Genomic DNA, 27,795 nt, shown 5'->3' with positions numbered 1-27,795 from the left:
TATTTGGGAATAAATGGCCACTAAAATTTCATTCAAGTTAAGTACATTGCCAACTGAGTTGAATCAGAATATTGATCAATCACAATTGTAGTATTTCTGTCCAGTAAGAGCAAAGGTTAATATTAATTCAATCTTTCTAAATATTATTCTTAAATTTTATTTTCAAAATTCAAAACTGTATCATAGTGAGGTTCACATTGGTGCATATATATGTGTGTGTATGTATATGGTGTTTTTATGTCTGTACCAAAATTAATTTATCCACTTCTCTGCTGATGGGTAATGGGCTGTCATAATCTTCTGGCAGTTTAAACAATAATATATTGAATTTTCTTTTACATGTGCCTTTGACTTCAAGTGTTTATAGAATAAATTACCCCAACTGTAGCTGTGGGGTCTAAAGTGTTACACATTTGAGATTCTGGTAGATATCATTACATTATCACTCCACAATATAAAAAAAAGCTTTATATTAAAATGAACTGGTGTACCTCAAGAGTGATCCACTGTATATAATTGACTTAATGCTTAGGACCCATGATTATCTTGAGATAACAAAAATATTTTAATTTTGCTTAAAATCAAGAGAAAATTGTGAACATAATAATGGTTAACATATAATGAATCCATCCTGGCCTATATTGATATTTCCAGCAATAACAAGAAAAGATTATTTTAAATATATTTAATTTTGTAATTATTTAAATTAAATACATTTACTGTTTTGTGGAAGAAGGGGCACAGTAGAAGAAATGTGGGTTCATGAGAGTGATAATATGCGTATCTATTTCAGATTATCTATTTCTTTATAGTCCTAACAACCATAGGATCATCTTTTTAGTTGTTGGATGCCTTTTATTTCTGCCTTTATTTAGAGGCCTCTGGCTGTTTGGTGAAGCATTATCGTCAAGGCTTCCTGGCTATTGACATTTTTATGAGTTGGATCATTTGTGCTCACTTCTCATCTTCGTTGAGCTGCCAACATTTCCCTTCCTGCATTATAATAAACATTGCAAATATCATTTTCTCCTATCAGATTTGTTGACACTTTTTATAATTTGAAATGTTTAATGTCTGAACTGTTCTGTACCTCCAATCTGTCAAATACTTCTCTCCCTCTTTTTTTTATTCGATATATTTTACATATCAAATGTCTCCCTCTTTTTTTTAATGCTATCATTTTTCTATAAGTGTCTCCACATATTCCTTGTATTTTCTAATATCATGTCTATGGTTATTATTGGATTTGAAAATATTTTCAATTCACCTTGAATTAGTTACTCGTCTATTTCTGTGACTAAAGACCATGGCCAAGGCAACTTATAAAAGAAAGCGTTCAATTGTGATTATGGTTTTAGAAGGTTAGAGTTCACACTGGCAACGCAAAGGCAAAGGCACGGTGGCAGAAGGCTGGGGCTAAGCGCTTAAGTCTCATTCCACGGTCGGAGACAGGGAAAGAACACGGGGATGGCAAGAGCCTTTTGGAACTTCAAAGACCACACCCAGGGACACACTTCCTCCAACAGTCTACACCGTTTAATCCTTGCCAAACAGTTCCACCAGCCAGGGACCAAAGTATTCAAACAGGAGCCTATGGGAAGAAGGCTTCCTCATTCAACCTCCATAGCCTGCAGCACACCTTTGAACGGCAGATAAAAGAGCATTTAAACTATTGTTTCCAAATATATAACTGATAGTTGTAACATCAGAGGGCATAATTTGAAATTTCACCTTTATCAAATATTAAATTCCCATATATACATCAATCTGCCCTTGAACTCTCTTCCATCCCATGGATCCACTGCTACACTGGTATTACATTTTAATCATATAGCTCTCTATTATATATATATATATATATATATATATATATATATATATATATATATATACACACACACACACACACGTATGGATACATTTCACTTTATTCCCTCTAAAGTAAGTCACTACTGCTTCTCTTACAGCCCTCTTTCAAATTTGTTCTTGATTTTTCTCAAAATATTTATGCTGATGAACTCTGGTATTACTAGAGATCACTACTGAATCTAGTAAACTTGAGACTAATTGGAGGAAAGGAAACATCTTTATTAAATGTCATCTGTTTCTCCAGGAGCCTGACAGGTTGCTTGTTTGTTTGTTGGACTTCCTGTTTGGCCATCAGTCTACCCTGGCTTTACTATCTTAGACTCCTTTTCTTGCTCCATCGTGTCCTTTGTGAGACAAGAAACAGGCAGCAGTGGAGGGGGCTTGCTTGAAGTCTCCCAACTTTGCCAGGTGTGGTGGCACACACCTTTAATTCCACCCAGGACTCAGAGGGCAGAGGCAGGCAGAAGTCTGAATTCAATGCTGCTATCCTGGTCTACAAATTGAGTTCCAGGTCAGCCAGGGATACATAGAGAAACCCTGCCCAGAAAAGCCACAACACCAGCGGTAGCAGCAACAACAACAGAAGAAAAAAAGAAAGAAAAGAGAAGTTCACATTTTCAGAGAGATGAGTGGGAAAGTTGATCTTTGTTCTTCAAGAGGTTTCTGGAGACTGGCAGTTTGGTTGTCGAACCCAGCAGCCAAGCCCAATTTCCCAAGCCACCATTTCTAGTCTCTGTTTTCACTTCCTCTGTTCCTTCTCAACACTGTAAGTAGAGGGGTCTTTCTAGTCAGACCCCTGATTCCCTTGCTTGTAAACCTTCAGTAATAGCCCACTAAATTAGTTTTCTGTTGCTGCTGATACAGTTCTGCAAGACTGTCACAAAAGCATAACAAACATTTTTACAGTTCTGCAGGTCATAGGCCCCATCTCAGCTCCACAAGGCTAAAGCCAAGGCACCAACAGGGCCATGTTCCTTTAGAAAATCTATTTCTTGCCCAACTTCTCCAGATTGCCTACGTTTTATTTGTTGCAAGCTGCTTATAGAATCATCTTCATAGCACCTGTATCATTTTGACTTTCATTTGCCTTTTTATTCGGTGTTTCCTGCCACCCTCTCTTCTAAATATGATCATAAAGAACTTCAACTTTGAGATCGGATTGAACCTGGAGCCATCTTATCTCAACGTCCTTATGTTCACCTGCACCATTTCTTTTAATAAGCATAGCAATGTTTCCAGGGTCCTAGGAGAGGGATGTAGGATTGCTGGGGAACTGCCTCTCTCCCTAACATCCTGATGTCATTGAGGATAAAGGACAGTTTCTTTAGGTTATTCCAGCCTCCCTGCCTTCCACGTGACAAAAATCCCACAACTCCATTGTTTAATCTCAGTACACCATCAGCTTCTATCTCCTGGGATGTTAGCACCTTTAACTTCTGGGACCTGTCTTCTATGCTTCTTCTGGACCTAGAGCAGGGTGACTGCTATTGGGGAAAACTTTCTGCCCACCACTCTATTTGACCAAGGCCTGTAACACTTCCAGCCTTGCCTCTACTTTCCCTGAGAAAGTCTGGAAACCTCTTCTACTCCCAGTGTTTTCCTCTGGGTATCACGGAGGGCATTTACATCTTCCCACGTTCCTGGCTCTCTTATATTGCCTTTAATATCATTACTCATCTGATATATTGTCTTTCCCTCAGTGTAAGTCAACCGAATAGAGAAGCTGTGGAAGAATCTCCAAAGGCCTTTTAACTCTCTGATGAATGAATTAAAAGGTTCATTCCATAATAGGAGGGAAATGATTTTACTCTACAATAGTGGTTCTCGGCCTTTCTCCTGCTGTGGCCCTTGAATACAGTTCTTCGTGTTGTGGTAACATTTCAACTATGTGATTATTTTTATTCCTACTTCATGGCTGTAACTTTTCTACTTTTATGAATCATAATGTAAAGATGTTTGGAGATAGTGGTTTGTCAAAGGGATTGTGACCCACATGTTGAGAACCGCTGCTCTACACAGTCTGTCTTACATGTATTTGCTTATTCATTTAACAGATATTTTTTGTGTATTGATGTGTGATATGAATGGATCCACAGTCATCAAAAATAGGAACCAATCACTTGAAGGTTATAAGGATGGTAAGGTATTGGGGGTGTGGTTATGAGGACATGAATGACAGGTTTTCTTTTTCAGGAAAATAGACTTGGAGATCAGTGAGCCAGTCAACTTTAGCTCCGGAGATCATCAACACCTGGTTCATAAAGCAGCAATTAAAGGTAACCCTGGTAGACTCAACCAACCCTTCACAACTTCATCCAGAGATAGGCCACAAGAAGCCATAAAATACTCATATCCAAGGAGTAGAGATGGAACAAACACCTATGCAGTACAAATTTCTGAGGATGTTACCCCCCCAAATGAGGGCATAAATCCATCCAGTACCTTTGAAGACACATCCATTCGTAAAGGTAAGAGTCTATAATACTTGGGCTTAGAAAAGAGCAATGTTTTCTTTAAACATTTCCATGGCGTACTGCCAGAGAGGACAAATTCTTTTTCATTTACCTTTCTTGCTCTTTCTTTATCATGAAATGTGCCGGAGGCTGCCCTAAGAGACCACCATGGTGCTGCACGGGAGATTCAGAAATCCCTAATAAGCATTTGGCAACACCGGGATTGTTATTTTTATTTTTTTAGGAAGTATGCATTAACTGTTGATTATGAAATGTTCTCATCTACAGACAACATGGTCACACAATACCGGCCTAGAGTTTGAAACGTATTAATTAAATGTCCTAGATATTTATTCTGGAATAGACAGCAATACACTCACCAGGGAATGGCAGAAATCTTAAAAATTGTGACAGAGATAAATGATAACTTTTGTTCTCATGAAAAGCGGTATTGAAGGGCAGTAGCTGAGGGCAATACTGTGGGTCCCTGAACCTTTGGGGAAGGGACTAGAGATGTCCCATTTAGGGCTAAGGGTACCATCTTGCTCATCCTGCATGACTTCTGGCTGTATTGGTTCCCATCTGCCACAGGAGGAAACTTCTCTGCTGATGGCCGAGCAAGGCTCTGAGCAATGAATACAGAAGAATGTCAATAGGAGGCATTTTATTGCTACATTTGTTTTTAGACCAGCAGTATTTGGTTTTAACCGGGGCTCTTGCACTGTCTAGTCTCTCGCTCTTAGGCATACGAGGAATGTCGGGTTTGAGCTCCATCTTGAGAAGTAGGCCTAAAGTCAGATAAGATATTGGTCGGCTACTTCCACATGCCTTGTGCCACCACAGCACTAGCCTATCTTGCAGGCAGAAGATCAAAGGGTTTGTGGCTGGCATTGTGTTTTCCTGTCTCTTTTGGTAGTGTGTAGACTATCTTCCTGTACCAAAGATGCTAGCAAGTAGGGATGAAGGTTGTGTGTAGCCCAGCTTCTCCATGCTGACTGAGCTGTCTGGGTGCTAATGAGACTTGTCAGTTTGTGGAGATCAACCTGCAGTCTCGGCATCAGCTTGGGTTGTTTAGCATAGACCTCCCATGAGACCCCTTTACCCAACAACTCAATTAGCTGTAATCCAATCCTGGTAACCCCCATTGGCCACACCTATCAGGATGTCCGAATAAAATTTCCTACCAGGTAACACATGCTTATTCATTTAACAGATATTTATTAGCTCTCTCCTAAGAAACAAAAGAGAGCAACAGAAACCCAGAAATCAAACACCCACTCACCAAAGCCACGATCAGATATCAGCACCTAGAATTCAGTCTTCTCAAACCTGGCCAGATGCTTAGAGGCCAGTGTAAAAACACAGTAACAGCAAGGACAGTATGTCTCCACTAGAGCCCAGCAACCCATTCCACAATCCTTCCCCCATCTTCCCCTCCCCTTCTCCTCCGAGCAGATGGGCCCCCCCCTGGGTATCCCCCAACCCTAGCACTTCAAGTCTCTGAGAAGCTAGGCACTCCCCACCCCCACCCCTCCCACCCCCCCTCCCGGCCAGACAAGGCAGCTCATCTAGAAGAATACATCCCCCACACAGGCAACAGCTTTTGGATAGCCTCCTCTCCAGTTGTCTGAGACCCACATGAAGACCAAGCTGCATATCTGTTACATTTGAGCAGGAATGTAGTGTTAAATGCTTATAAAAGAGTACCACCCCGCCAGGCCTCTGCTCCAAGTCCCGGCAGGTCTCTCTCTCCAGCCCAGCACCCACTCTTTCCAAGTATCCAGCAAAGCATGACTCTTAAACTTGAGTAGTTAACCAAATATATTTATGTATATAAAACTCTCAATTACATAATGTCAAATTACAATGATAAAAGTTTTATCCCACTGTTTCTAACCTCTCAGCACACTGACGCCATCTGGATCTGTGCACTTCCTCCTCCCCTCCCCCTCCCCCTCTTCCTCCCCTCCCCCTCCTCCTCCTGGGATCCCTCCCTAATGTAGCTCCCAGACTCCCTCTCTCTCCGCCCATCCTCCTCTCTCCCCTCTGAGAGACACAAGGGTCCAAGTTAGTTGACCCTGTTGGTCTCACTGTGAAGTTCCTTCCCCTTCAGACCCTCCATCCTTCTTCCTATTCTTCCACGAGGGTGCCCAAGCCCTATCCACTGTTGGGCTGTGGGTGTCTGTATCAGAGTCAGGCCATTCCCTCAGTCTCTGCTTCATCTCCCGTGGCTGCATTTCCTGTTGACAGAATATGGGGTTGAAAGTTTTGTTGGGGGGAGGGGGGTGGCGTCCCTATTGCTCTACTGGGCTTCCTGCCTGGCTGGGGGCGGGGACAGCTTTTCCAGGCTTCATAGCCCCAGTGCTTCTCACAGAGTTTTTCAACAGCACATGTTAAAAAGTTCTCTAGAGGGCTCAATCCTCTCCTGAGCTACGTGTCTCTGCCCTCTCAAACGGCCATCCCACAGACATGGATCAGGTAAAGCAGTTTGTCCAGCCAAGTCGGCAGTTTGTAAAGGACTCAATTCGGCCGGTTAAAAGATGCACCAAACCCGACAGAAAAGAATTCCAGAAGCTCGCCATGGCCACAGCTATCGGATTTGCTATCATGGGATTCATCGGCTTCTTCGTGAAACGGATCCACATTCCTATTAATAACATTATTGTGGGTGGCTGAGTCCTTTCTCATCATGGGACGAGTGAACCAATGACGGGGTGACAAGTAAAATGTTGCCTGCATGCTTTGTGGTTTTTGTTTCGTTCCTCCTTCCTATGAGGTTTTCTATTTCTGAATTAAAATAATTTCAAAATAAACACTTTTTCCATAACAGGAAAAAAAAAAAAGGTTCTCTAGAGTCATCTCACTTTTGTTGTTCCGTTTGCTGACTAAAGCAGCAGCTGCTTCTCCTGGCCAGGAACGACAATGGGGGATTCCTTTCGCTGGAAATGGTATTTGGTTTTACCTTTGGATATTGGGTCCCAAAGTAACATCTTGTCTCCACAGGTTTCATTGTGAAAGTGTTTGTCATTCTTTCCATCCAGCTGTTCATCACAGCTGCGATCATCAGCATCTTTGTTTTCTGGTGAGTTCTCTCCCTTCCTGTCTAGAATTAGAAGCTGTGTTGTTGCTCTTGGGAATGCACACAGAATTTGGAGCATTTGCAACAGTACAGTTTCATTGTTGATAAGCAGTAGTCTTCCCATACGCAGGTTCTTCTGAAGTACCTTCTAGTCAACACGGCAAGAGGTTCATAGGATTTACCTTCCTAAGTCAAGATTTTTCTTCCTCTTACTTTGGGCACTGTTTTCGTTTTAATTTTCTCTGAGCTAACTTCTCAAATATAACATGGATAAATAGGAGATCATGGAGACACTGACGTCTGGAACACTGCTAAGTTCTCTAATTATTTGAGAGACTTTAATCAGTCACCATGGCCATCCCATTGAAAGTGCTATTAGATTGATTTCTTTTAGCTTACGTGTTTATCAGTCTCAATGATTTATTTATTTTGTCAGCTTTTTTTTTTTTTATTGTTTGTTGACTTTGATTTTTTGAGTGAGGTCTCGCAGGTGGCCCTGGATATCATGGCTGCCTCTGGCTGTGCCTTGCTTTGTAGATCAGGCAGGCCTTAAGCTTACAGACATCCACCCACCTCTACCTCTGTGGGAATTAAAGGTGTGTGCAACCATGTCTGGACCTTTTAAAAACAAAGGTCTTCACCAGATGCCTCCTTTTAAATTTGATGTATAATTTAAAAAATAACGTTTACAATGTATCTCTTTTTTCTTTGTGCTGGGGATTTAAAGCCAGGCCTCCTTCACGCATACCTAGCAGATGCTCTATCAGGGAACTGCACTAGCAGCCTATTTTTCGGTTAAGAAGAGTGTTTCTACACTTCCTCTCCATTTTCCCTCATTGATCATTTAGTTTATCCATACTTCCCATGATACTGTTAAACTTCTATTCCTGTGGGCAAAGTTTACTATCTTATGCAAAACTTTTTTTTTTTTAAACTAGCGAAGCTGTAAAAAAGTGGGTCTTGGCCATGCCCTGGTTCCTGTATGCACTCCTGTAAGTATCATTAATGATTCTGTTAACTACTGACCAAGATTTTATCACTATTGAAGATGTGGTAAATTGTCACATTCTTGCTGGGTATGGTAACATATGCCTGTAAACCCAATACTTAGAAGGTGAGATTGGGTACTCAGGAATTCAAAGGCAGCTTTGACTGCCTAAGACCCTGTTTCAAAATAACACAAATTAACAATATCATCATCAACAAAACATACAAAACCACCCAGAGTTAAGCATATTTTATATTTTATTTGTTTTTCTTTCTTTCTTTTTTTTCAGATCACCCTATTTTATTTTGAGTATTTTTTTGCTTGTAAAAATCTGTGTTGGAAAGTGAAGGAGAGCCTAATATTTAGCCCCTATCTTCTCCCTGTGTGATTTTTTTTTAATTTTCTATATTCTTTGTTTACATTCCAAATGATTTCCCCTTTCCTGGTTCCCCCCTCCCCATAAGTCCCATAAGCCCTCTTCCCTACACCCGTTCTCCAATCAACCCCCTCCCACTACCCAGATGTTCCTCAATGGAGGAATGGATACAGAAAATGTGATATATTTACACAATGGAATACTACTCAGCAATTAAAAACAATGAATTCATGAAATTCTTAGGCAAATTGTCGGAACTGAGAAATATCATCCTAAGTGAGGTAACCCAATCACAAAAGAACACACATGGAATGAAGTCACTGATAAGTGGATATTAGCCCAGAAACTCTGAATACCCAAGACAACAATTCACATATCAAATGACTCCCAAGAAGAAGGAAGGAGAGGGCCCTGGTTCTTTCATTTTTTAAGATTTGTTTCATTTTATGTGTTATGAAGTGTATCTGTGTACCACTATATGTGAAGTGTATCTGTGCACCACACAGGCTGAAAAAGGGCGTTGACCTCCCTGGAACCAGGGCAACTGAGCAGAAGCAAACCCAGATCCTCTGGAAGAACACTGATCTTAACTTTCCAGCCATCTCCCTGGCCTCCTTATTTGTTTTTTTTTTTAATGTGAGTCTATGTACGCCTTCTTGTCTGTATGTGCGCCATGTCACACAGGCATCCACAGAGGATGGCCGAGAATTTTGCATCTCCTAGAACTGGAGTTATGGGTGTTTGCAAGCTGTCACGTGGGTGCTGGGAACTAAACCTAGGTCTTCTACAAGACTGGCCAGTGCACTAAATCTCTGCTCTATCTCTTCAATCCCTGCGCAAAGTTCTTTAAAGGACACAATTAAAGATGGAAAGCAAGTTAATCGGGGCCAGAAGTCAAAGGTCAGGGTCAGCTTTGTGTAGGGGTGTTACCAGGGAAGAGTCACCCCAGGCGGATCTTTGTTGATATGTTATTGGAAAGATGGTCCTGAATGTTAATTGAGGTGGTGGTGGTCACAGGTACCTACACATAGACTCAAGTCACATCCCCATTTTCAATCATCATCATCATCGTCATCGTCATCGTCATAACAACAGCAGCAACAACAACAACAATAACACAGGTTCAAACTATACCAATGTCCCATTACTGGTTTTGAAATTGTGCTGTAAGTATATAAATCAGAATCATTGATAAAAGTTTCATATAGCTTTTATCAAACATCTCTGTCCTTTTATAATTTCCCACGAATCTTTTAACCAAAAATTTAAAAGGGACGCTATCTACCTGTGGCTGGGAACATTAAAAGCTCATTTCAAAGGCCCAAGAGAGAGCTAAATAGGAGACAGCGTTTTGGTTTGCTCCGTGTATCAGATGTGGGCCTGGGATGATGTGCTTCCGTGTGTCCCTGGGCCTGTCTGTCTGTCCGTACACACGACCCACCCATTTGAGTACTGAAGCAGTAACTGGCGGTTTCCCATCTGCAGCCCAGCAGTCCTGATCATGATCGTTATACTTGCTTGCTGCAGGGATATCCGGCGCCAAGTGCCCGCCAACTACATTCTCCTGGCTTTCTTTGTAAGTAACTCTCCTTGGCGGGCGCTTCAGCCTCCTCTGATGCTTTTGTCTTACTGTACCCCTATGTTCACTGTGGGAACTCGAGGTGCAGGAAGACGGGTAGGGGGCACTTATACAGAAGCAGCAACTCACAGGGACACAGAGGCGGCAGCCTCACCTCCTGCGGACTTGGATTCCAGGCCCCTCTGTGCTGTGGCAAACTTGTCTCCCTCGAAGCCATACATGAACCCACACTCAAGTTAGTCTGGGGGCTATCAGTCCTCTGTCAGGAACAACAAACACATTTCTCATTAAGAGTGCCTTCCACTTTCAACTCACAAACCTATGAAAAAGAAATTTAATTTCATTTTTGTAAGACATATTTTACTCACGGAGGTAGAAGTCACTGTGAGCCTATGTCTTCCCCCCAGTTCTACAGTGTTCTTCCTGGTACAGGGGTCTTTCCCACGGCCAGAGATGTCTCAGTGGCACAGTCCCTTAACTATCCACATGTCCTCACGACCTGCCCCCACCGTCAGGGCTCATCTGTCCACACTCCTCTGTCACCAGAGCTGTCTTAACCATACAGAATTGTGTGACTACCTTTCCAACAACCAATTCTTTTTCCCCCTGTTCATGGGGACCCCAGAAACAATTATCTGAACTCCCTAAACCTGAATACACTCAGGATATCTGAGATTTCATGCTCACCAACCCAGAGAGCTGGGAGCTCATCACGAGAGACTTAGCAGCACCTAAAAGCTCTCAGGCTGAACCCTTCAACTCCCAAAGGTTTGGCGTGCCCTTCAGCCGGCTGGTAGCAATTGCCTAGGGTGTGCTGATGCCCTTGGGACACCTAGCACCGGCCCAGTGTGGCTAAGGACGGTGTCTACCTTTGAGTTTGTGTTTCCTTCATGTAATGCTGACCATTCTTTCCTGTGATGAGTGTCTCACTAGAGCTGGTTCCAAATCATATTGGAGGTAGCTCACACAGATATCTGCAATACGGGAATAAATACATTGACAGGGAAATCAAGTGGAAGGAGAAATAGAGCAGGGAGGCAAATGCGGTCAGTAGATTAGTGTGCCAAATGCTCGGAGGCCCCAGCGCTGGAATTCTGCGTCGGCTGGTGTGCAAAGCAAGCAGATCCACAGGGCCAGTGGTGTGAGTTTCTGCACGGGTACCAAGCAGTGTTTATTGTGATTTACCTGCTGAAAGAAATAGACCGGGGTATATGGCTGTCTGCCATCTACAGTGCAGTTTCCTTCCGAAGGTCCAGGAGCCTTTCTTGGCTGTAGTGGATCCCTGGCTGGTTGCCAAGGCAAGCAAGTGAGATGCCACGGTTCCTCTGCTGCGCTGTGGACTGTGTGGTATTTACACAAACAGCTGTCTCCTTACGGTATTTTCTTAATCTTTTCCTGGCTCGATTACTTCCTATTTCTCCAGCTCCAGGAGATAGCTTGGAAGCAGAGGGGTGGGGAGGGGGCAGAGGAAGAGAACTATTTTCTCACTAGGTAGCCCTGGCTGATCTAGATTGGCTGTATAGACCAAGACTGCCTCTGACTCATAGAGATCCACCTGCCTCTGCCTCCTGAGGACTGGGATATTAAAGGTGTGCACCATCGCCTTCTGACTATATTTGCATGTTTTCTCTCTCTCTCTCTCTCTCTCTCTCTCTCTCTCAAATCTTTATTCCTCTCTTTTATATTTTATATTACTCACTCTTGCCACAAACAGCTTTTGTCCCCTAGAATCTGTGACTCCCCCAGTCTCTGTTCTGAGCATGCTTCTACAGTGATTGTCCTCTGGGAGCCGTTCTTCTTCCTCTCCCTTCCCAGGCCTGCCTGTCTTCAGTCTCTGTGTCTGTCTCCCTACCTCTCGATCTCCCTATCTCCTTGTCTCCTTGCCCCCTGTCTGTCTGTCTGTCTGTCTCTCATGGTGCTGGAGAAGTAGGAAGAAGGCACTAGAGAAAAGTGAAAAGCAGGAGGAAGTTTGGAACCCAGCACATTATTGTAGTACCATCTGTACAAAGACTAAATCTTGTCCTCTGGTGGACATATGGACTGAGTCCTTAGGTACATTAACAAATAGCCCGAGTCAACAAAGTCCCAGTCTAGGTCCGGGGAATCCAGAAACATGACCGGGGACATTTGGAACCCAGTTCTTTTCCAGCCTCTGATAGATTGAGAAAGTCCAAAGCCAGTCTGGTGTCAGGACTTTGGTTAGGCTAGGACAACCTTTTTGATCTCTGTTGAGACTAGAGGACTTCTCTGGTCCTTCCCGAGGACTACGAAATTCCCCAGTGTCCTGTGGGCTGATGAACCTCTTCCTTCAGTCTTTGGCTGCTTGCTGTTGTGGTCCTGAGCCTGGCTGTGAGCTGACTGTTACTTAGTCTGACCCCCAGGCTCCCTTGCCTGATGGATCTCTGTTCCCTCCTCTCTCCCACACTGCCTACAGCCTGGTTCCGCGTGGGTGGAGGGACTCCTCCAGGGTACCGGTCCTGTGCTGTCACCTCTGCTCAGAAGTGCCCTGAGGTCCCATATCCCGGCACTGGCGTCTCAGTTCTCCTCCCAGGTCTGAGGCCTGGAGAAACATTTTATGTTTGTTTAGCAGGGATGACGGATAGTGACATTATCCAAAAGTGCGGGCAAAACATTTTTGGAAACAGCCTATGCTGTCCTGTTGAAGTGTGTAGAGATGTGTGGATGGTCCCATTCCACTAGTGAGGATGTGGTCCACAAATGGGCCTTCTACCTCGGTTTCCTCATCCACAATTAGTGCACCTTTGATGCACCACAAACGTGAAAGTCGCTGTGGTGTTCCCAGAAGCACTTCTTTTCCTTCTGTCAGTTATGTGACAGCGAGCGGTTATTGGACCCGTTGTCTCCCGTATGCACCCTGTAGCTGTGCTCCCAGGGCAGTCTTCACATCCCTGCTTGCTCTCTAGATGTTGCCCAAACGCACACGTGACTAGCACCCCCTTCTGAGGCCTAGGGCTCAGCGTCACGCTTTCCTTGGAGAGAAAGGCTGCTTATTTACCGTGACTTTTGTTTTTAGACAATTCTGGAAGGCCTGCTGCTGGGAAGCATGTCCGTGTAAGTCTTTGATACGTATTTTTGTTCTCTTGTGTGCGCTTCCCTTTGAGTGTGTCTGAACAGTAACCACCGTCTCTGGTTCCAGCTTGTACAGGGCCGAAGAGATACTGTGGGCCACAGGAGCCACCACTGCTGTGACATTAGCGCTCACGATTTTTGCGCTACAAACAAAAGTATGTATCATTGAAAGAAATCTCTATGGTGCACCAGTCGCTGGCCATGTCCTGACTCATTCGGAGGAGAGAGAGGCCCTGATTCCCATGGGTCCCCCCACCCCCACAGGTTCCTCTAGGGCTAACCGCGTTCCCTACCACATTCCAATCCCAGTTTCCTGTAACACAGGCCAGGTTAACACAAGCCAAACTTTGAGGTTTCCTGTGCCCTTGTCACTTGGGCCCTACAGACAGTCACACCTGCTCACCTAGTTCCCCTCAGCCTACCTCAGGAGGGGGCTCCCTTACAAACCAACAACCCTCCTCCTCAAGCCCATCTATGGAGTGAGTCCTGTGTTTCCCTGATGGGGCCCTGGTGCAAACTGGCAGCTTCTCTTCACAGTCACTGGGGCTCAGAAGCACCACCAACCCCCAGTATAACTCCTTACTGTTCTTTTATGTTGGTGGAATTGGCCCAGGGCCTTGTGAATGCCAAGCACAAAACCACACCCCAACCAGTGACTCCACAAAACCACACCCCAACCAATGACCTTTGTTTTGAAACCATGAGTCTTACCAGCCCGAGGGCACTCCTTGGGATTTAGTGGGTTCTTTCCACTGGCTCTTTCTTTTATAGTCACCTTGCTTTAGAAAATGATGGGCTCGCTTCAGTCAGTTTAAAGACTAAAGAGGAATATTAGCTCAACTGTCTGGCACACCTCAGAAGGACAACTTTATATACAAGCAGACTTTTAGCCTTTGTTAGTGGAAGGTCCAGAGAGAAGGTCCTGTTAAAACATTCAGTTAAGTTCTATCAAAAGTTGTGGTTCAGGGACTGGGGAGATGCTCCGTCAGAAAGTGTCTTCCAGCATCCATGTAAAGATAGTGGGGTGGCGGCATGAGTTTGTAATCGCATGCAGCCCTGAGAGGGTAGAGCCTGGATCCCTGGCGTCTCTGGCCACTTACCTCAGCCTATTTTCTGAGCTCTAGGTCCCAGTGGAGACCTTTTTCAAAACATAAGGAATAACACCTGAGGTGGACCCGTGTACTACACACACACACACACACACACACACACACACACACACACACACACACGTCCATGTCCCCCTGCCGTGTCCCCCGAAGGAGAGCTTTGATTTAATTTAGAGTCAGATCGGTGTTTGCCATCTCAAGCACGGTTCTTGTAGAAGCCAGCCTGTGTGTGAACAGACATGCCTCCCATCCGTGAGGGAGTGAGGTGGGCTGCCGGCATAGGCATAGAGTCAGGGCCATTCAACACCTCAAATGTCAGGATATTTCCCCAAAGCCCCACAAGGACTTAAATCACTCCCAGGTAAGGAATTGCCTGAGTTCAGAGAATGAAGCATTCTGCTGAAAAGCACCTTGAAGACGATCCCAGATGTGTTTGCGTTAGAGTCTCGGAGGGAGCTGAACTTATGGTCAGCTAAACCTTTTGTTATTTTGTCTGATGAAGTTCTGCGGTGGGCATTTCCACAATTCTCCCAAGGACTCCAGAGACAATGTAGCTCACACAGTGATGCTGCATTTTCTCACGGATCCTAAACTTTCCCTCGGAGGGAAAGAATTAAACAGACCGCCCACTTGGTTTAGGTGTAGTCTGACCCCATCTTCAAATCAGCTCCTTTGGGCTGAGTGACGGTGTCTTGTAGATTCAAGATGCTTGGCCTCTTGGGTTCTGTTTGCCTTTCACTCCAGGAGTCTGGAGGGAGTGTGTGGCTTTGGGGAGCTTTGGCCATCGCCAAATAGGGGCTGGCACCGGAGATGCCATTTGCCATCCTGTTCTGGATGATGGGCTCCACCTCCACCACCACCACCACCACCACCACCACCACCTCCACCACCTCCACCACCTCCACCACCACCCTGCCCCTGACCTTCCTGACCGTGTCCTGTTGGTCTCTGAAGCCAGCCAGAGTCTGGCCCAGTTGTGCCTCAGTTTGTCCAGAGCTGACAGATTGCTCCCGAGTCCCAGTGGGACTGAAGAGGCAGCAGGGCTAGGGCGAGCGCCTGGAGAAGCAATCCCGTGTGTGCTCCCTGTGGGACGGGGAACGCGCAGGGAAATAGCCTGTGTGCTTTTGAGATTTGGACATTTTTCTCAGCCTCTTTAAGAAAAAAAACAAAACAGAATGAAAAAGCCCCCAAATACCTGGGTCACTAATATTTAAAAGACAAACACAGCCAGGTGGTGCACGCTTGTAATCCCAGCACTTGGGAGGCAGAGGCAGGTGGATTTCTGAGTTCGAGGCCAGTCTGGTCTACAGAGTGAGTTCCAGGACAGCCAGGGCTACACAGAGAAACCCTGTCTCAAAAAAAAAAAAAAGACAAACCCAAGATTAACATTAATAAATGCAAAAATTAAAAAATAATAACAGTAATTTTGAAAATCTGCTGTGTATTTAATGAAAATACATGTATACAAATTTGAAAGAGACCCAGTTAATATAATGAAATACCATATTTCATTTTCTTATGTATATGTGTTCTTTAAATATGAATAGTTGTGATCATATTTTGCACACAAATTTATGCACTACATAATTTACTAGAGGAAGCCTTCCTTCCTTCCTCCCTCCCCCCTCCCTCCCTCCCTTCCTTCCTCAGCAGAGATTTGAGTATTCTACACTGGCCTTGGACTTGTCACATAGTGTCGCATGACCCTAAACTTCTGATCCTCCTGCCTCCTCCTCCCCCAGCGCTGGGAATTCACATGTTTGCCACCACATCTGGCTTTAAGGGAGAAATTCTTATAAATACAAAAAATAGAATAAATACGATGGGTTCTCACGTCCCCTTCACCCAGTTTAAAAAGTCATCAGCCCCCCCCCCCCCCATCTCTCACTATTTTATCTTAACTTCCACCGTTTTCATCCTCCTTCTGGAAGCAAAGCCAAAGGACTGGGACTGCTGGTATCATTCATGTGGTAATTTTCAGCGCTTGGGGCTAAGGCGTTTCCATCCTAAGAATGGCCACAAAGGGCCTCTCTGAACGTTTGAGATCCTGCCTAGGTGACAATGGAGTCACATGTGCTGTTTTGTCTCCCCAGTGGGATTTCACCCTGCTAAGTGGAGTACTGTTTGTCGTCACCTGTGTGCTGATGATCTACGGGCTTTTTGCACTTGTGATTCGATCATACGTAAGTGACTGCCATTTTTGAAACCTTCAGGATGTACTCAAAATGAGGGAAGTGCTGGTTTGTTAGCACAGGTCCCCTGAGAAGTAGGCTATTATTATTATTATTGTTGTTATTATTGTTATTGTGTGCCCTGATGGGGATTGAATTCAAGGCCTTGAGCTGCCAGCCAAGTGCTTCTAGGACAATGTCCTTGAGCTCAAAGGCAAATGGCAGTGGCGTACAGTCCAGCAGCTGAGCAGGGACCAGAACACTCCTGCCCTGTTCTCTGAATGTGTGTCCAACACGAGGGACTCGGCGGAGAAGCGCCACAGACAGGAATCTAGCAGTTGTCCTTTTGAAGGAGTAAAAGGATGATGAAGGGGGGAATATATAAGGGGTTAGGTGAGAATATAGGTGAGTTAGGTGAGTGTGGCTAGGCGGCGTGGGGGAAGGTGTCCAGGCGGGCCCTTGCCCGGGCACCTCTGCCCCTAAGGGACCACACACACACAGACATGGTATAGAATAGAGTTTATTCAGAATAGGGGATGGGAGTTAGTGGTAGAGAGGGAGAGAGGGAGAGAGAGAGAGAAAGAGAGAGAGAGAGAGTGTGGAGGCCGGCCAGCCATGACCACGTGGAGAGGGGGGAAGAGCCCCAGGGGCAGAGAGGTAAGAGTGTGGGAGAGCGGTGAGCAAAGAGAGAGAGGAGGGGCAAGTAGCCCTTCTTATAGTGGGCCAGATCTCTGGGGCGGGGCATACCTGGCTATTGCCAGGTAGGTGTGGGGTGGAGCTTACACAAAGCCCCAACATTCCCCAATGTTTGGTTTATTAATAAAAGAAAAAGAAAAAAGAAAAGAAGTGACGGCGCATACAGCGAAGCAGGAATAGGGTCGTTGTTGTGATCTGGCTGCTTCATGCTGACATTGGGGCAGCGTGTCTCTGGGGAACCTAGAGAAAGGGGTATGGGGGGTGATTGTCCAGTCTCAGGAGGACTGGCTGCTTCTTTGCTGTCCAGGGTTTGTAGAGCCACTTGAGGATAGGTCAGGAGAACAGGTCCAGTAGAAGCTGTCTGTGTCTGGAGAAGCTGAGAGGAGATTGGAACATCTGAAGGTTGCTTCTCTGGAGCTGTCCTGGATATGGCAAGGGCCTGGACTTGACAAGATGTTGGAACACATTAGTATAGTTAGGGAATAAGACTAAGTACATTTGGGAGAAAGGAAAATTTTTCTTAAGGTGTTCAATTGAAATCCAGAGGAATCCCACCCTTTGGAAAGGTAGTAAAGTGGGAACTTGGGCAGATGTACTTATCTGGATGGAGCCTACTTGGTCCATGAGCAGTAGATTTGGGTAGGTTTCCTGTAGCTAACAAGTTTATTAAAGAGATAACAACATGAGTTAACCACATGAACAGTCTTTAAGATGAGCCTTTGTGGATCAGAAGGAATAGAATTGAAGGTTGGGAAAGTGACAGAGCAAGGAGAGGAAATATGAAGCATTTAATGGAAACAGAGTTTAGGTAAGGAGATAACTGTCTAGCTGTCAATGTAGTCAGAAGTCTGAGGAATAAACAATAACTTAGCAGTTATATTATTAAAGAATGACAGATTCCAGTGGCCAGCAGTTCTTTGTGGTCTCTGGTCTCCATGGCGGCTTTGGCTGTCAGTGTGGCTTTCAAGCACAGAAGATGCACGGCTTTTCTCTGTGGAATGGATACCCATGACATGAGAAATGGCTTACCTTTGTTTAGCTAAGTCATTTGACTCAAGGTATCCGGTTTTGTCCACTGCACTTTCAGGAAGCATCCTGTGGCGGTGTCCATCTTTCTTCTGAGACATCCTGCGGCGGTGTCCATCTTTCTTCTGAGACCTCCTGGGAGAAGCTGTCAGGCCTTTGGGAATTCTGTCTGTCTTAAATCTAATAGCAAACTTCTGACAAGATTGAGCGCAAGAAAGGAGAGTAATAGTTAAAGAGAGACTAGGAATGGAAGGCTTAAGTAGCTTTGACAGATTGTATAGGTAGAGGAAAGTATATTGCCTTGGTTGGTAAAGATGCTAGGATCACAGAAAGAAAACTGGCAGCAATGGATAAAATTGTGGTGTCTAGGCAGATTTAGGCTTGTTAACATCAACTTGAGCACACAGCCTATAGGAGCAAATGAGCTAAGGGTGTGGGAACACAGATGGGGAGCAGGCAGGGCAAAGAGAAGGCTTAGACCGGAGATAGATAAAAGCTTGAATGTATAGGATTCGGTCCCATTTACCGGATTGCTTATAGTATGTATTAAGATCTCTTAAAACCATTAGATCTAGGGTGCCATTAGGTGGCCATTTTGAATTATTATCTAGTTTATATTGAGTCCAGACCTTATTGTAGAGGTTTATTAGTTCAGAGACTTGAGATTTTCCAGGAGGCAGCTAAGATGGCTTCCTGGGGGTACCGGCGAAGACGCTATTACCCATCAGGTGTGTGTGGGGGCATTGTTATACCACTACCGGCGTCCCGGATAGTGTTTAACAAAGAAACGGCAGCTAAGCCAGAGAGTCCGGACCGTCGTGCGGAAACCTGGGAGCTGAGGCAAAAAGCCGGAAGAAGGTAATCCACCTGGGGCCCAGGATTTTCAGAACGGCTGGAAGCCAATGAGGGAGAGTCAGGATTACTTCTGGAACGGAAAACACCTGGGGTTATGAGCGTCGTAAAACGAGTGTTAGCCAAGCGGCACCTAGGTCCAGCAAGGACTGGCCACATCCCTTCTGAACTTAAGAAACCGTCCAGCCAACCGAAAGACCTTACCTTCTTAGGCCGATGGTGTTTGGTAAGGAAGTGCAATCCGATATCCGGGAACGTGGAAGTCAGTGTGGACAGCTTGGCTGTGGGACCCGGTCCCCCAACCTTGCTTCACCTGCCTGTGCGTGGCTGCAAGACCAGTCATGGACTGCTGTGGGAGACCACGCAGTGTAGAAGAGGGAAGACAGGGTGATAGGGAGAAGCTGTAGAACTGTAAAAGAATCGGGTACTAGAATTGATGGGAACGTGGGCTGTGGCTAGGGTTTTGCAGGTAAAGGCCCTAGAAATCTGCACTGTAGCCAGCAGAGTGGGACAGTATGGTGGTGGGGGGTGGGGCGCAGCCACTGGAAAGGGTGTAGGCTTGCTGCGGCGAGGAGGCAGCATCGCTCGGCAGGGATGGAGTGTAGCCGATTCTGAGAGCCTGGAGACCGCGCCATGTGTAACAGTTGCGTTACCAGAACCTGGTTTGGCTCTGATGGTAGACTGTCAGCGAGAAAACTGTAGCAGGGAAAGTTAGTACGGGCTTGCTGCAGCGGTTTCTGAGAGGAGGCATCAGTGATCGCGCATGCGCAGGGCGGAACTTCCCATTGATGGAAGAGGCTTAATATCCCAGGTGTTTCTCGTATCCGAGTCAACGCACCAATGAAGGAGTATAAATGATGATGAAGGGGGGAATATATAAGGGGTTAGGTGAGAATATAGGTGAGTTAGGTGAGTGTGGCTAGGCGGCGTGGGGGAAGGTGTCCAGGCGGGCCCTTGCCCGGGCACCGAGGAGACCCTGTCCTCTGTGGTAGACAATGTCTTCTGCATCCAGGTGCTGCTGGTCAGAAGTCAAGTGGGAGAAAGGTCCCAGTACTGACCCCCAGGAGGTGGCTTACTGTCCACCCAGCTTGCGCTCCAGTGTGTCCACTGAGGTCTGACCGAGTTTCAGGCACAGTCCTTGGGTAGGTTTCCACCGAGCTGTCACAATCAGTTCTCACAACATCCCCCAGCGATAGTTCTTATTTATTTTATAGATGACCAAATATGCTCAGAGGACTTTAATTCATCCAGGGTCTCCAAGGAGTGAGGGGTAGAGGTGGCAGGGAGATCAGGCTTGTGTGACTTTTAGGCAGGGTCTACATCTCCAATGCTTTGTGCACAGTCTGTCTCTGAAGTTGAAATGTATATATATATATATATATGTATATATATATATATGAATATATATTCATACACAGGCACATATATACATATATATTCATTTCTGCTTCAGAGACAGACTATGCATATTATATATATATATATATATATATATATATATATATATATATATATATATGATATGCCCTGTGGTGTCCATGAATGCCAGATATGGAAACTCTGCCTGGGGCCTGGAATTGTTTGAAGAAAGCTCTGAGGCCAACTTATTAAAATGCTGAACCAACACATTTATTTGGCAGCAAGCGGAGTTCTTACACCATCTTTAGGCTCATGACTTGAGTTCTATCTGGATTTAAGCATGTTTGTTATAGCCAAGGAGGTGGTGTTTACACAGAGATGTGCCTGATGTTTTTCACTTTTGTTGCTTTTCTTGCTTATTCGCTTTTTGAGATAGTCTTAACTGTGTAGCCCTGGATGGCACGTAACTCACTGTCTGGACCAGGCTGGTCTCGAACTCGTAGAGATCACCCTTCTTTGGCCTCCAAGTGCTAGGATCACAGGTGTTTGCTAGCCCGTCTGGCATGAGGATGTGTAGTAACACTCCACAGTCACTCAGCGAGCCCTTAGGTCTCTGCACTACCCCTACTTGAGAAGACTATGTCTCCCATAAGACAAACAGATCTCCAGTCTCAGTTTCCTCTCACAAGCATCTCCAAGCTACAGTCTTACACGTGCGTCGCCGGCAGGCCACCATCCCAGCATCTGGTCCACGGCTTGCAGAATGGTTTCTGCTGTCTTTCCTTCCCCCGAGATCCCTGTGTTTCTAGAAACCCTCTTGCTGAAGGAAGGCAGGTTCTCTGGAAGAGTTATGCAGAAGGGATGGGAAGCCGACCTTATGTAATGGATTGTCCTTGCCCTGCCCCAAGGAATTGGAAGCACCCACTTGGTTATTGTGAGGATCAGCAGGTCCTTTGAGTGCTTACTGGGATTAAGTGGAGGAGCGTGGGTGGGTGTGGGGTGTGTGTGGGGGGTGGGGAGGGTGATCAGGCTCAGGAAGAGGCAGTTCCTACAGGCTTGACTGTCTCTGTAACGGGTCCTTATGAGAAGGTGAGGACTCACTAAGCCCTTACGCCATTCTGCGTTGTGTGAAGCTCTAACCCTTTCTCTCTGTGCAGTGGTTGCATCTGGTGTACTCAGCGCTTGGAACACTGCTCTTCTCCATGGTAAGTTCCGGTTTACCTGTGTGCCGAACACCATGGTGTATACACGCATGGCTCAGTGGAGTCAGACATTCTCTAGAGACACTCCAACATCTCACCCAGCAGAGCTGCGTGCCCTTTCTAATCTATGAAAGATCACGTTCCGGGGCTGGGGCTGCCCCTTAGGGGCACACTGCTTCCCCAGCGTGTAAAGGACCGTGAGTTTGGTCCCCAGCATCACACAAACACAAAGGGTAACAGCAGCAACAGGAAAAGATCACCTTCAGAGCCGGGATGTCACCACACTGCGTGCCTTCATTTGCTTAGAGCACTCATTTCTCATACCCGGAGCTCTGGAGAGGGCGGGCAAAGGCCCCTCGGGATGCCTCTGGGAACCCCTTTCTTTCCGTTTAGTCCCATCTCTTGCTGTCCCATCCTTGCAGTTATGGTAAGGTTTTTTTTTTTTTTTTTTAAGTAATACACATGGCTATTTTAAAATTCAAACAGCACGGTGGGCTTCGGAAAGAAAGGGGGAAACTCGCTCTTGTCACCATTGCTCAGAGGGAAGCATCCCCATGTAGGAGCCCCGCAGGCTTGGAGCTTGAAGTGTGTCCGGTGTCTGCCCTCTCTCCCCTGTCTTCTTTGAACCTGAACCTGGACCCAGTCAGCCGTAGTGATCCTCTTGTCTCCACCCTTGACACATGTGTGGCCATGTTTGGCTGGTTGGTTAGTTTTTGCCTTTGGTTTGCCTGGTTTTTGTTTGTTAACCTGGGTTCTGGGTATTTGATCTTATGTCTTCAGGCTCAAGCTACCAGCCCTTGTACCCACTGAGGCTTCTCAGGCATCGAAGGAAAACAAAGTAAAGCCAAGGTCTTACTGTGTAGTGCTGGCTAGCCTGAAACCCGCTGTGCAGAGCAGTTCAGTCTCACACTCAGAGATCCGCACGCTTCTGCCCGAGTGCCCAGATTAAGGGTGTGTGCGCGCCACGCCATTATTGTTTTCATCATAAAAATTTCTAAACATACAAACTGAAAGGCTAACAAGTCCCATGTGCCATGTGATGTCACCAAACGACCCACATTAGCTTCCTATCCATCACTTTTTGTGTCCCTGTTTTTAATAGTCATGAAAAGTCTATGCATGAGATTAAGTGTGTGCGTTTGATTTTCTCACCTCTCCCTCCTGTTATCTGGTTTGCATCCATCTCCCTTTTCTCTGTGAGCTCAGCCTGTGTCGGTCTGTTTTAGGCACAGTTAATTTCCAATGAAAGAAGGTTGACTCAGGAAGAATCAAAACTCTTGTAGATTCAGACAGGCCACCCAATACGGAAGAGTGGAAGAAGATGTGTGTGTGTGTGTACACGCACGTGAGAATGTGTATGTACATGTGTGCATGTGTTTATGTGTGTATACATGTGTGTGAATGTGTGGTGTGTGTGCGCGCGCACGCACGTGTGAATGTGTATGTACATGTGTGCATGTGTGTTTATGTGTGTGTATACATGTGTGAATGTGTGTGTGTGTGTGTATGTGTGTGCGTGTATAAACATCAGTGGGTTGGAATGCAGGCTGGAGTTTGGCTGTGTCTTAGAGGTAGCAGAGCCTTTGTTCCCTTTGAGGGGACAAGATACAGTTGGATCCTTGCTCATCGTCCTCTCCCATTTCCTGTCCTTAGACACGCTCCCAATCGCCCGATCAAAGTGTGAAGTGATTGAGACTTTATCTCTCTTATGAGGAGTACTGAGATGAATTTTGGGACCTTTTGAAGGAAGAGAAAAGTCCTTGTTCCTCAGCCAGGGCTCCGGAGTGAGAGAAGGGTGCTCAAACTGCCGAAGCCTTTTGTGTGACCAAACATTCTCCTTTGCTTGGGGTGGAGGTGTGGAGTGAGACTTGGGGGCGGGACTCAGCAAACCAGGTGAGGCACGCCCCCAGCTCACATTGGGTTCCCTTCCCTGTCACTCACAGCGGCCCGCCCTTCCTGTCTCCAAGGTCAGATTCAGTCCTGCCCAGTCCCTGTTCCAAGAGATCAGACCTGCTGTGACTCTGCGTGAAGCCCCGCGCTGACTTCCGTCCCTTACGGAATCAGCAGCCCAGCCGGGGACAGTGGTAGCTTGAGTTTCTTGGGACAGGACTTTCTAAAATGGGTTATATCTTTTACATATGCGAAACTCCAACATTTACATGTCGTGCCAGGCTCGGCTCTCTTCGAGGCACTGGGCTGTGAGTAGTCCGCACCCAAGAGGCTCGGGGGAAATTGTTCTTTTCTCCCTCCCACGCCCAGATCGCCATCTTGTTCCAGGCTTGAGGGTGAGAGAGCGTTCTGAGGTTTTCCTGCCCATATGTAGGACTCTGTAATTTTACCTATTGCAGCCGAGGGTGACATATCGCATGGGGGAAAGAGTCGTCTTGTCCACTCTCTGTCTCAGGCATACCGATGTCACAGTTTGCTAAGGCTCCCAAGACACAGCCCTTACTCCGAGGCTGGGAAACATCTTTGGCTGCCCAGGCAGGGCCATGGGGAAGTCATGGATGCAGGGCACTTTGCAGTGATATGTCCCTCTTGCCCTGCTGGCCCACATTACTGACAAAAGGCACAAAGGCCTTGGGAAGGCACAGGACATTTACGGAGTCGGGTCTCTGGGCTTTGGGAGGACGAGATACTTTTGCTCACCGAGAGCAGACGAGGATGACGTCATCGAGGACTGAAGCTCTGTGTCCTCAGCTGCAGCTGACCTCCTGCATCTTTTCACCTCTCCCTATCTACATTCCCCCCATTGTCTCTCCCCTTCACCTCCAGTTTTGAGATAAGAGTTTCATATACCCCAGGTTAGCCTAGAACTTACGGAGTTGACGATGGCCTGACCTTGTGACCTTCCCATCTCCATCTCCAGAGTGTTAGAATTGCGGGGACGTATTACCACATCATCTGTGTGGTCCCAGGGCTTCCTGTGCTATATAAGTACTCTACCCCCAGCCCGCTGCACTGCTCTTAACGATCAAATAACTTTCCCCAGCTCACTTAGGACACATACGTGGTAGAGGCGTACAATCTATAGAGATGATTCTTCTTTCTCTTCAAGTACCTGGTGATGGACGTGCAGATGATGGTAGGGGGCCGCTACCATTATGAGATAGACCCTGAAGAGTACATTTTTGCTGCTCTGAACATCTACGTGGACATCATCAGCCTTTTCATTTTCATTTTGGACCTGATTGGACGATAGCTGATGGCCAGAGCCAGCTAAGGCTCAGAAGAGGAAAGGTGGGACACGTGTGGCGTGTGTGTCGCCAGGCCCAGGCATGCAGTGGTGACCACTCACAGGCCCTTTCAATAGTCATTTATCAATTTAACTGTCAGTGTCAAAAGAAGCTAAGAATTCAGTAGAAGGTAGCTGTAGCTGTTATAATTTTGTTTCTCTTGTTATATAGCAAAACTTTCTTATTTGTATTGAAACATTTCGGATTCCTGTAAATTCAGAAAAGGAGTATCCTAATCATAAATTGATATATCGTTTAGAAGATCCCCAGTGCGTTGTTGAAGTTTCCCAGGTACAATTTAAAGGTGTAAGCACCAGCTCTACCTAAATAAAGATGATGATAGGAAACCCCCAATACTTACCTTTCTCTTCATTCGGACTTCATGTGGGGACAATTTAGCATGAGACCTTCTTTAACAGTAGGACAACCCAAAACATTCCGTCTTCCTCCCACTTTCCACAGACAGAGTAGAGAGAATACTCTCTATACGGTAAGGAGGTAAGGGGGCTCGGGACGGGGGTACCTGCCACGCCCTCAATAAACCTGTACCTCTGTGCTCGACTCAGGAGCCACCTCTGAGTGTCGGGGCCTGAAAACATCCTAACTCTCAAAAGAGTGTTTGGAGCCTGAAAACATCCTAAGATTCTTTTTTAATCTTGATAAAACATAGGTCAACGACCCTATCTTAGCAGTTTTGGTGTACAGTTAAGTAGTGTTGCATATATTATTGTGAGAGCAATCTCTGCAATGTTTCCAGCTTGAAAACTGAAACTTTACATCCACTGTGTCAGGGTGTCAGGGTTCCTTAGGAAGAGAACTTATAGGATGAATCTATCCATCTATCTATCTATCTATCTATCTATCTATCTATCTATCTATCTATCTCCATATCTATCTATCTATCTATCTATCTATCTATCTATCTATCTATCTATCTATCTATCTATCTATCTATCTGTCTATCTCCATATCTATCTATCTCCATATCTATCTATCTATCTATCTATCTATCTATCTATCTATCTATCTATCTATCTCCATATCTATCTATCTATCTATCTATCTATCTATCTATCTATCTATCTATCTATCTATCTATCTGTCTATCTCCATATCTATCTATCTCCATATCTATCTATCTATCTATCTATCTATCTATCTATCTATCTATCTATCTCCATATCTATCTATCTATCTATCTATCTCCATATCTATCTATCTATCTATCTATCTATCTATCTATCTATCTCCATATCTATCTATCTATCTATCTATCTATCTATCTATCTATCTATCTATCTATCTCTATCTCTATCTCTGTCTGGATGGTTTAAAAGCTATAGTCCAATGATAGCCGTCTACTAATAGAAGTTCCAAAGATCCAGCAGTCTTTCATTCCACAGAGCTGGGTGACTCAGCTATCTTGAGTGTATGTTAGAACCCTGAAGATGTAGGCTGCAATTCCTGCCAGTGGTGGGATGAGCTTGCCTGTGAGAGCAAGCAGGCAACGATCGAAAGCTTCCTTCTTCCACGCCCTTTACACACGCGGCTAGCAGAGGGTGTGACTCGGATTAAAGGTGCGTCTTCCCACCTCAAAAGATGCAGATTAAAAGCGGGTCACCTCACTTCGAATGATTTAATCTCTCACAAGTGTGCCTAGCCACTGAGGTTTTAGCAAATTCCAGATGAAGTCAAGTTGACAACCAAGAATAGTCATCACAAGTCCACTCCTGTCAGCTTGACATAAAATCCTACCTTCTTATCTCATGCTTAATGTCCAAATGAACAATAACCAGGACATAATTACATCTAACGTGATATAACTATCCATGTAAAATCACAAATGCATTACATATTTAACCAGATCATATTTATGCCTTACATGATATAATGACAACCACAAACATAAATTTCAGAATAGGTGGCAATGTTCCTTGAGGAACACATTTGTTTGGCATCTCAAAACTAAACCATTGTGGTTGGAGAGATGGCTCAATGGTTAAGAGCACCGGCTGTTCTTCCAGAGGACCTGGGTTCAGCTCCCTACATGGCAGCCCACACCTGTCTGTAACCCCAGTTCCAGGGGACCCAACAACTTCACATACACAGACACACCCAGGAAAAACACCAATGCATAAAATAATAAGTAATTAAAAAAGAAAATCTCTCTCTCTCTCTCTCTCTTTCTCATACACACACATACACACCAGGGTTTTATTGTATAGCCTTTCCTGTCCTTGACCTCACTCTATAGATCTGGCTGGCCTCGAACTCACAGATCCACCTTCCTCTGTCTCCTGAGTGCTAGGATTAAAGGCATGTGCCACCACTGCCCAGCCATTGATATTCTCTTAACAGATGTTATATAACACAATAAAGAAAGCAAAGAAAGAAAACACAAATATCTGTTTAAACACATTATTAACAAAATACAACAGAATCATGTCAATTATAATAATAATCATGTCTGCAACTGGTCACGTGGCCTTAGCTGGTACTGATAACTACCTTCCTCTGCTACCCATTCTCTATTTCCTCCACCCTCAGCAAGCACCTCAGCAGGTCTTGGCTCTTTCCCTGGAGGAGCGACTCACACCTCATTCCTAGGGTTCTGTGCTCTTTGTCATCCTGCCTGGATTAGGTTACTGTAGTTTCCCATAGACGTTAATCATGAGTCATGGTAACACCAAGAGATGCACCAAAGTCTCTC

General features: G+C 45.3%; 2 protein-coding genes across 2 annotated transcripts in view; both read left to right on the top strand.

The window, feature by feature from the left end:
- Positions 1 to 25,369, top strand: part of LOC127677267 (protein lifeguard 2-like) — a 35,246-nt gene extending 9,877 nt beyond the window's left edge. The window contains exons 2-10 of the mRNA XM_052172377.1: positions 4,063 to 4,337; positions 7,326 to 7,404; positions 8,340 to 8,393; positions 10,251 to 10,341; positions 13,379 to 13,416; positions 13,502 to 13,589; positions 16,637 to 16,726; positions 21,805 to 21,852; positions 24,908 to 25,369. Coding sequence (XP_052028337.1) covers positions 4,063 to 4,337; positions 7,326 to 7,404; positions 8,340 to 8,393; positions 10,251 to 10,341; positions 13,379 to 13,416; positions 13,502 to 13,589; positions 16,637 to 16,726; positions 21,805 to 21,852; positions 24,908 to 25,051 — 907 coding nt within the window. The 3' untranslated portion in view covers positions 25,052 to 25,369. The remainder of the gene's footprint in view (positions 1 to 4,062; positions 4,338 to 7,325; positions 7,405 to 8,339; positions 8,394 to 10,250; positions 10,342 to 13,378; positions 13,417 to 13,501; positions 13,590 to 16,636; positions 16,727 to 21,804; positions 21,853 to 24,907) is intronic.
- LOC127678320 (protein transport protein Sec61 subunit gamma-like) lies at positions 6,728 to 7,028 on the top strand. Its single transcript, XM_052173180.1, has one exon. The coding sequence runs from the start codon at positions 6,792 to 6,794 to the stop codon at positions 6,996 to 6,998; it is 207 nt and encodes a 68-aa protein (XP_052029140.1). The 5' UTR covers positions 6,728 to 6,791; the 3' UTR covers positions 6,999 to 7,028.
- Positions 25,370 to 27,795: the final 2,426 nt, after the last annotated feature.

The sequence above is a fragment of the Apodemus sylvaticus genome, chromosome 2 (assembly GCF_947179515.1).
Source record: "Apodemus sylvaticus chromosome 2, mApoSyl1.1, whole genome shotgun sequence".
NCBI lineage: Eukaryota > Metazoa > Chordata > Mammalia > Rodentia > Muridae > Apodemus > Apodemus sylvaticus.
The sequence above is the reverse complement of the archived record's forward strand: the minus strand, read 5'-3'. Positions and strand labels throughout refer to the sequence as shown.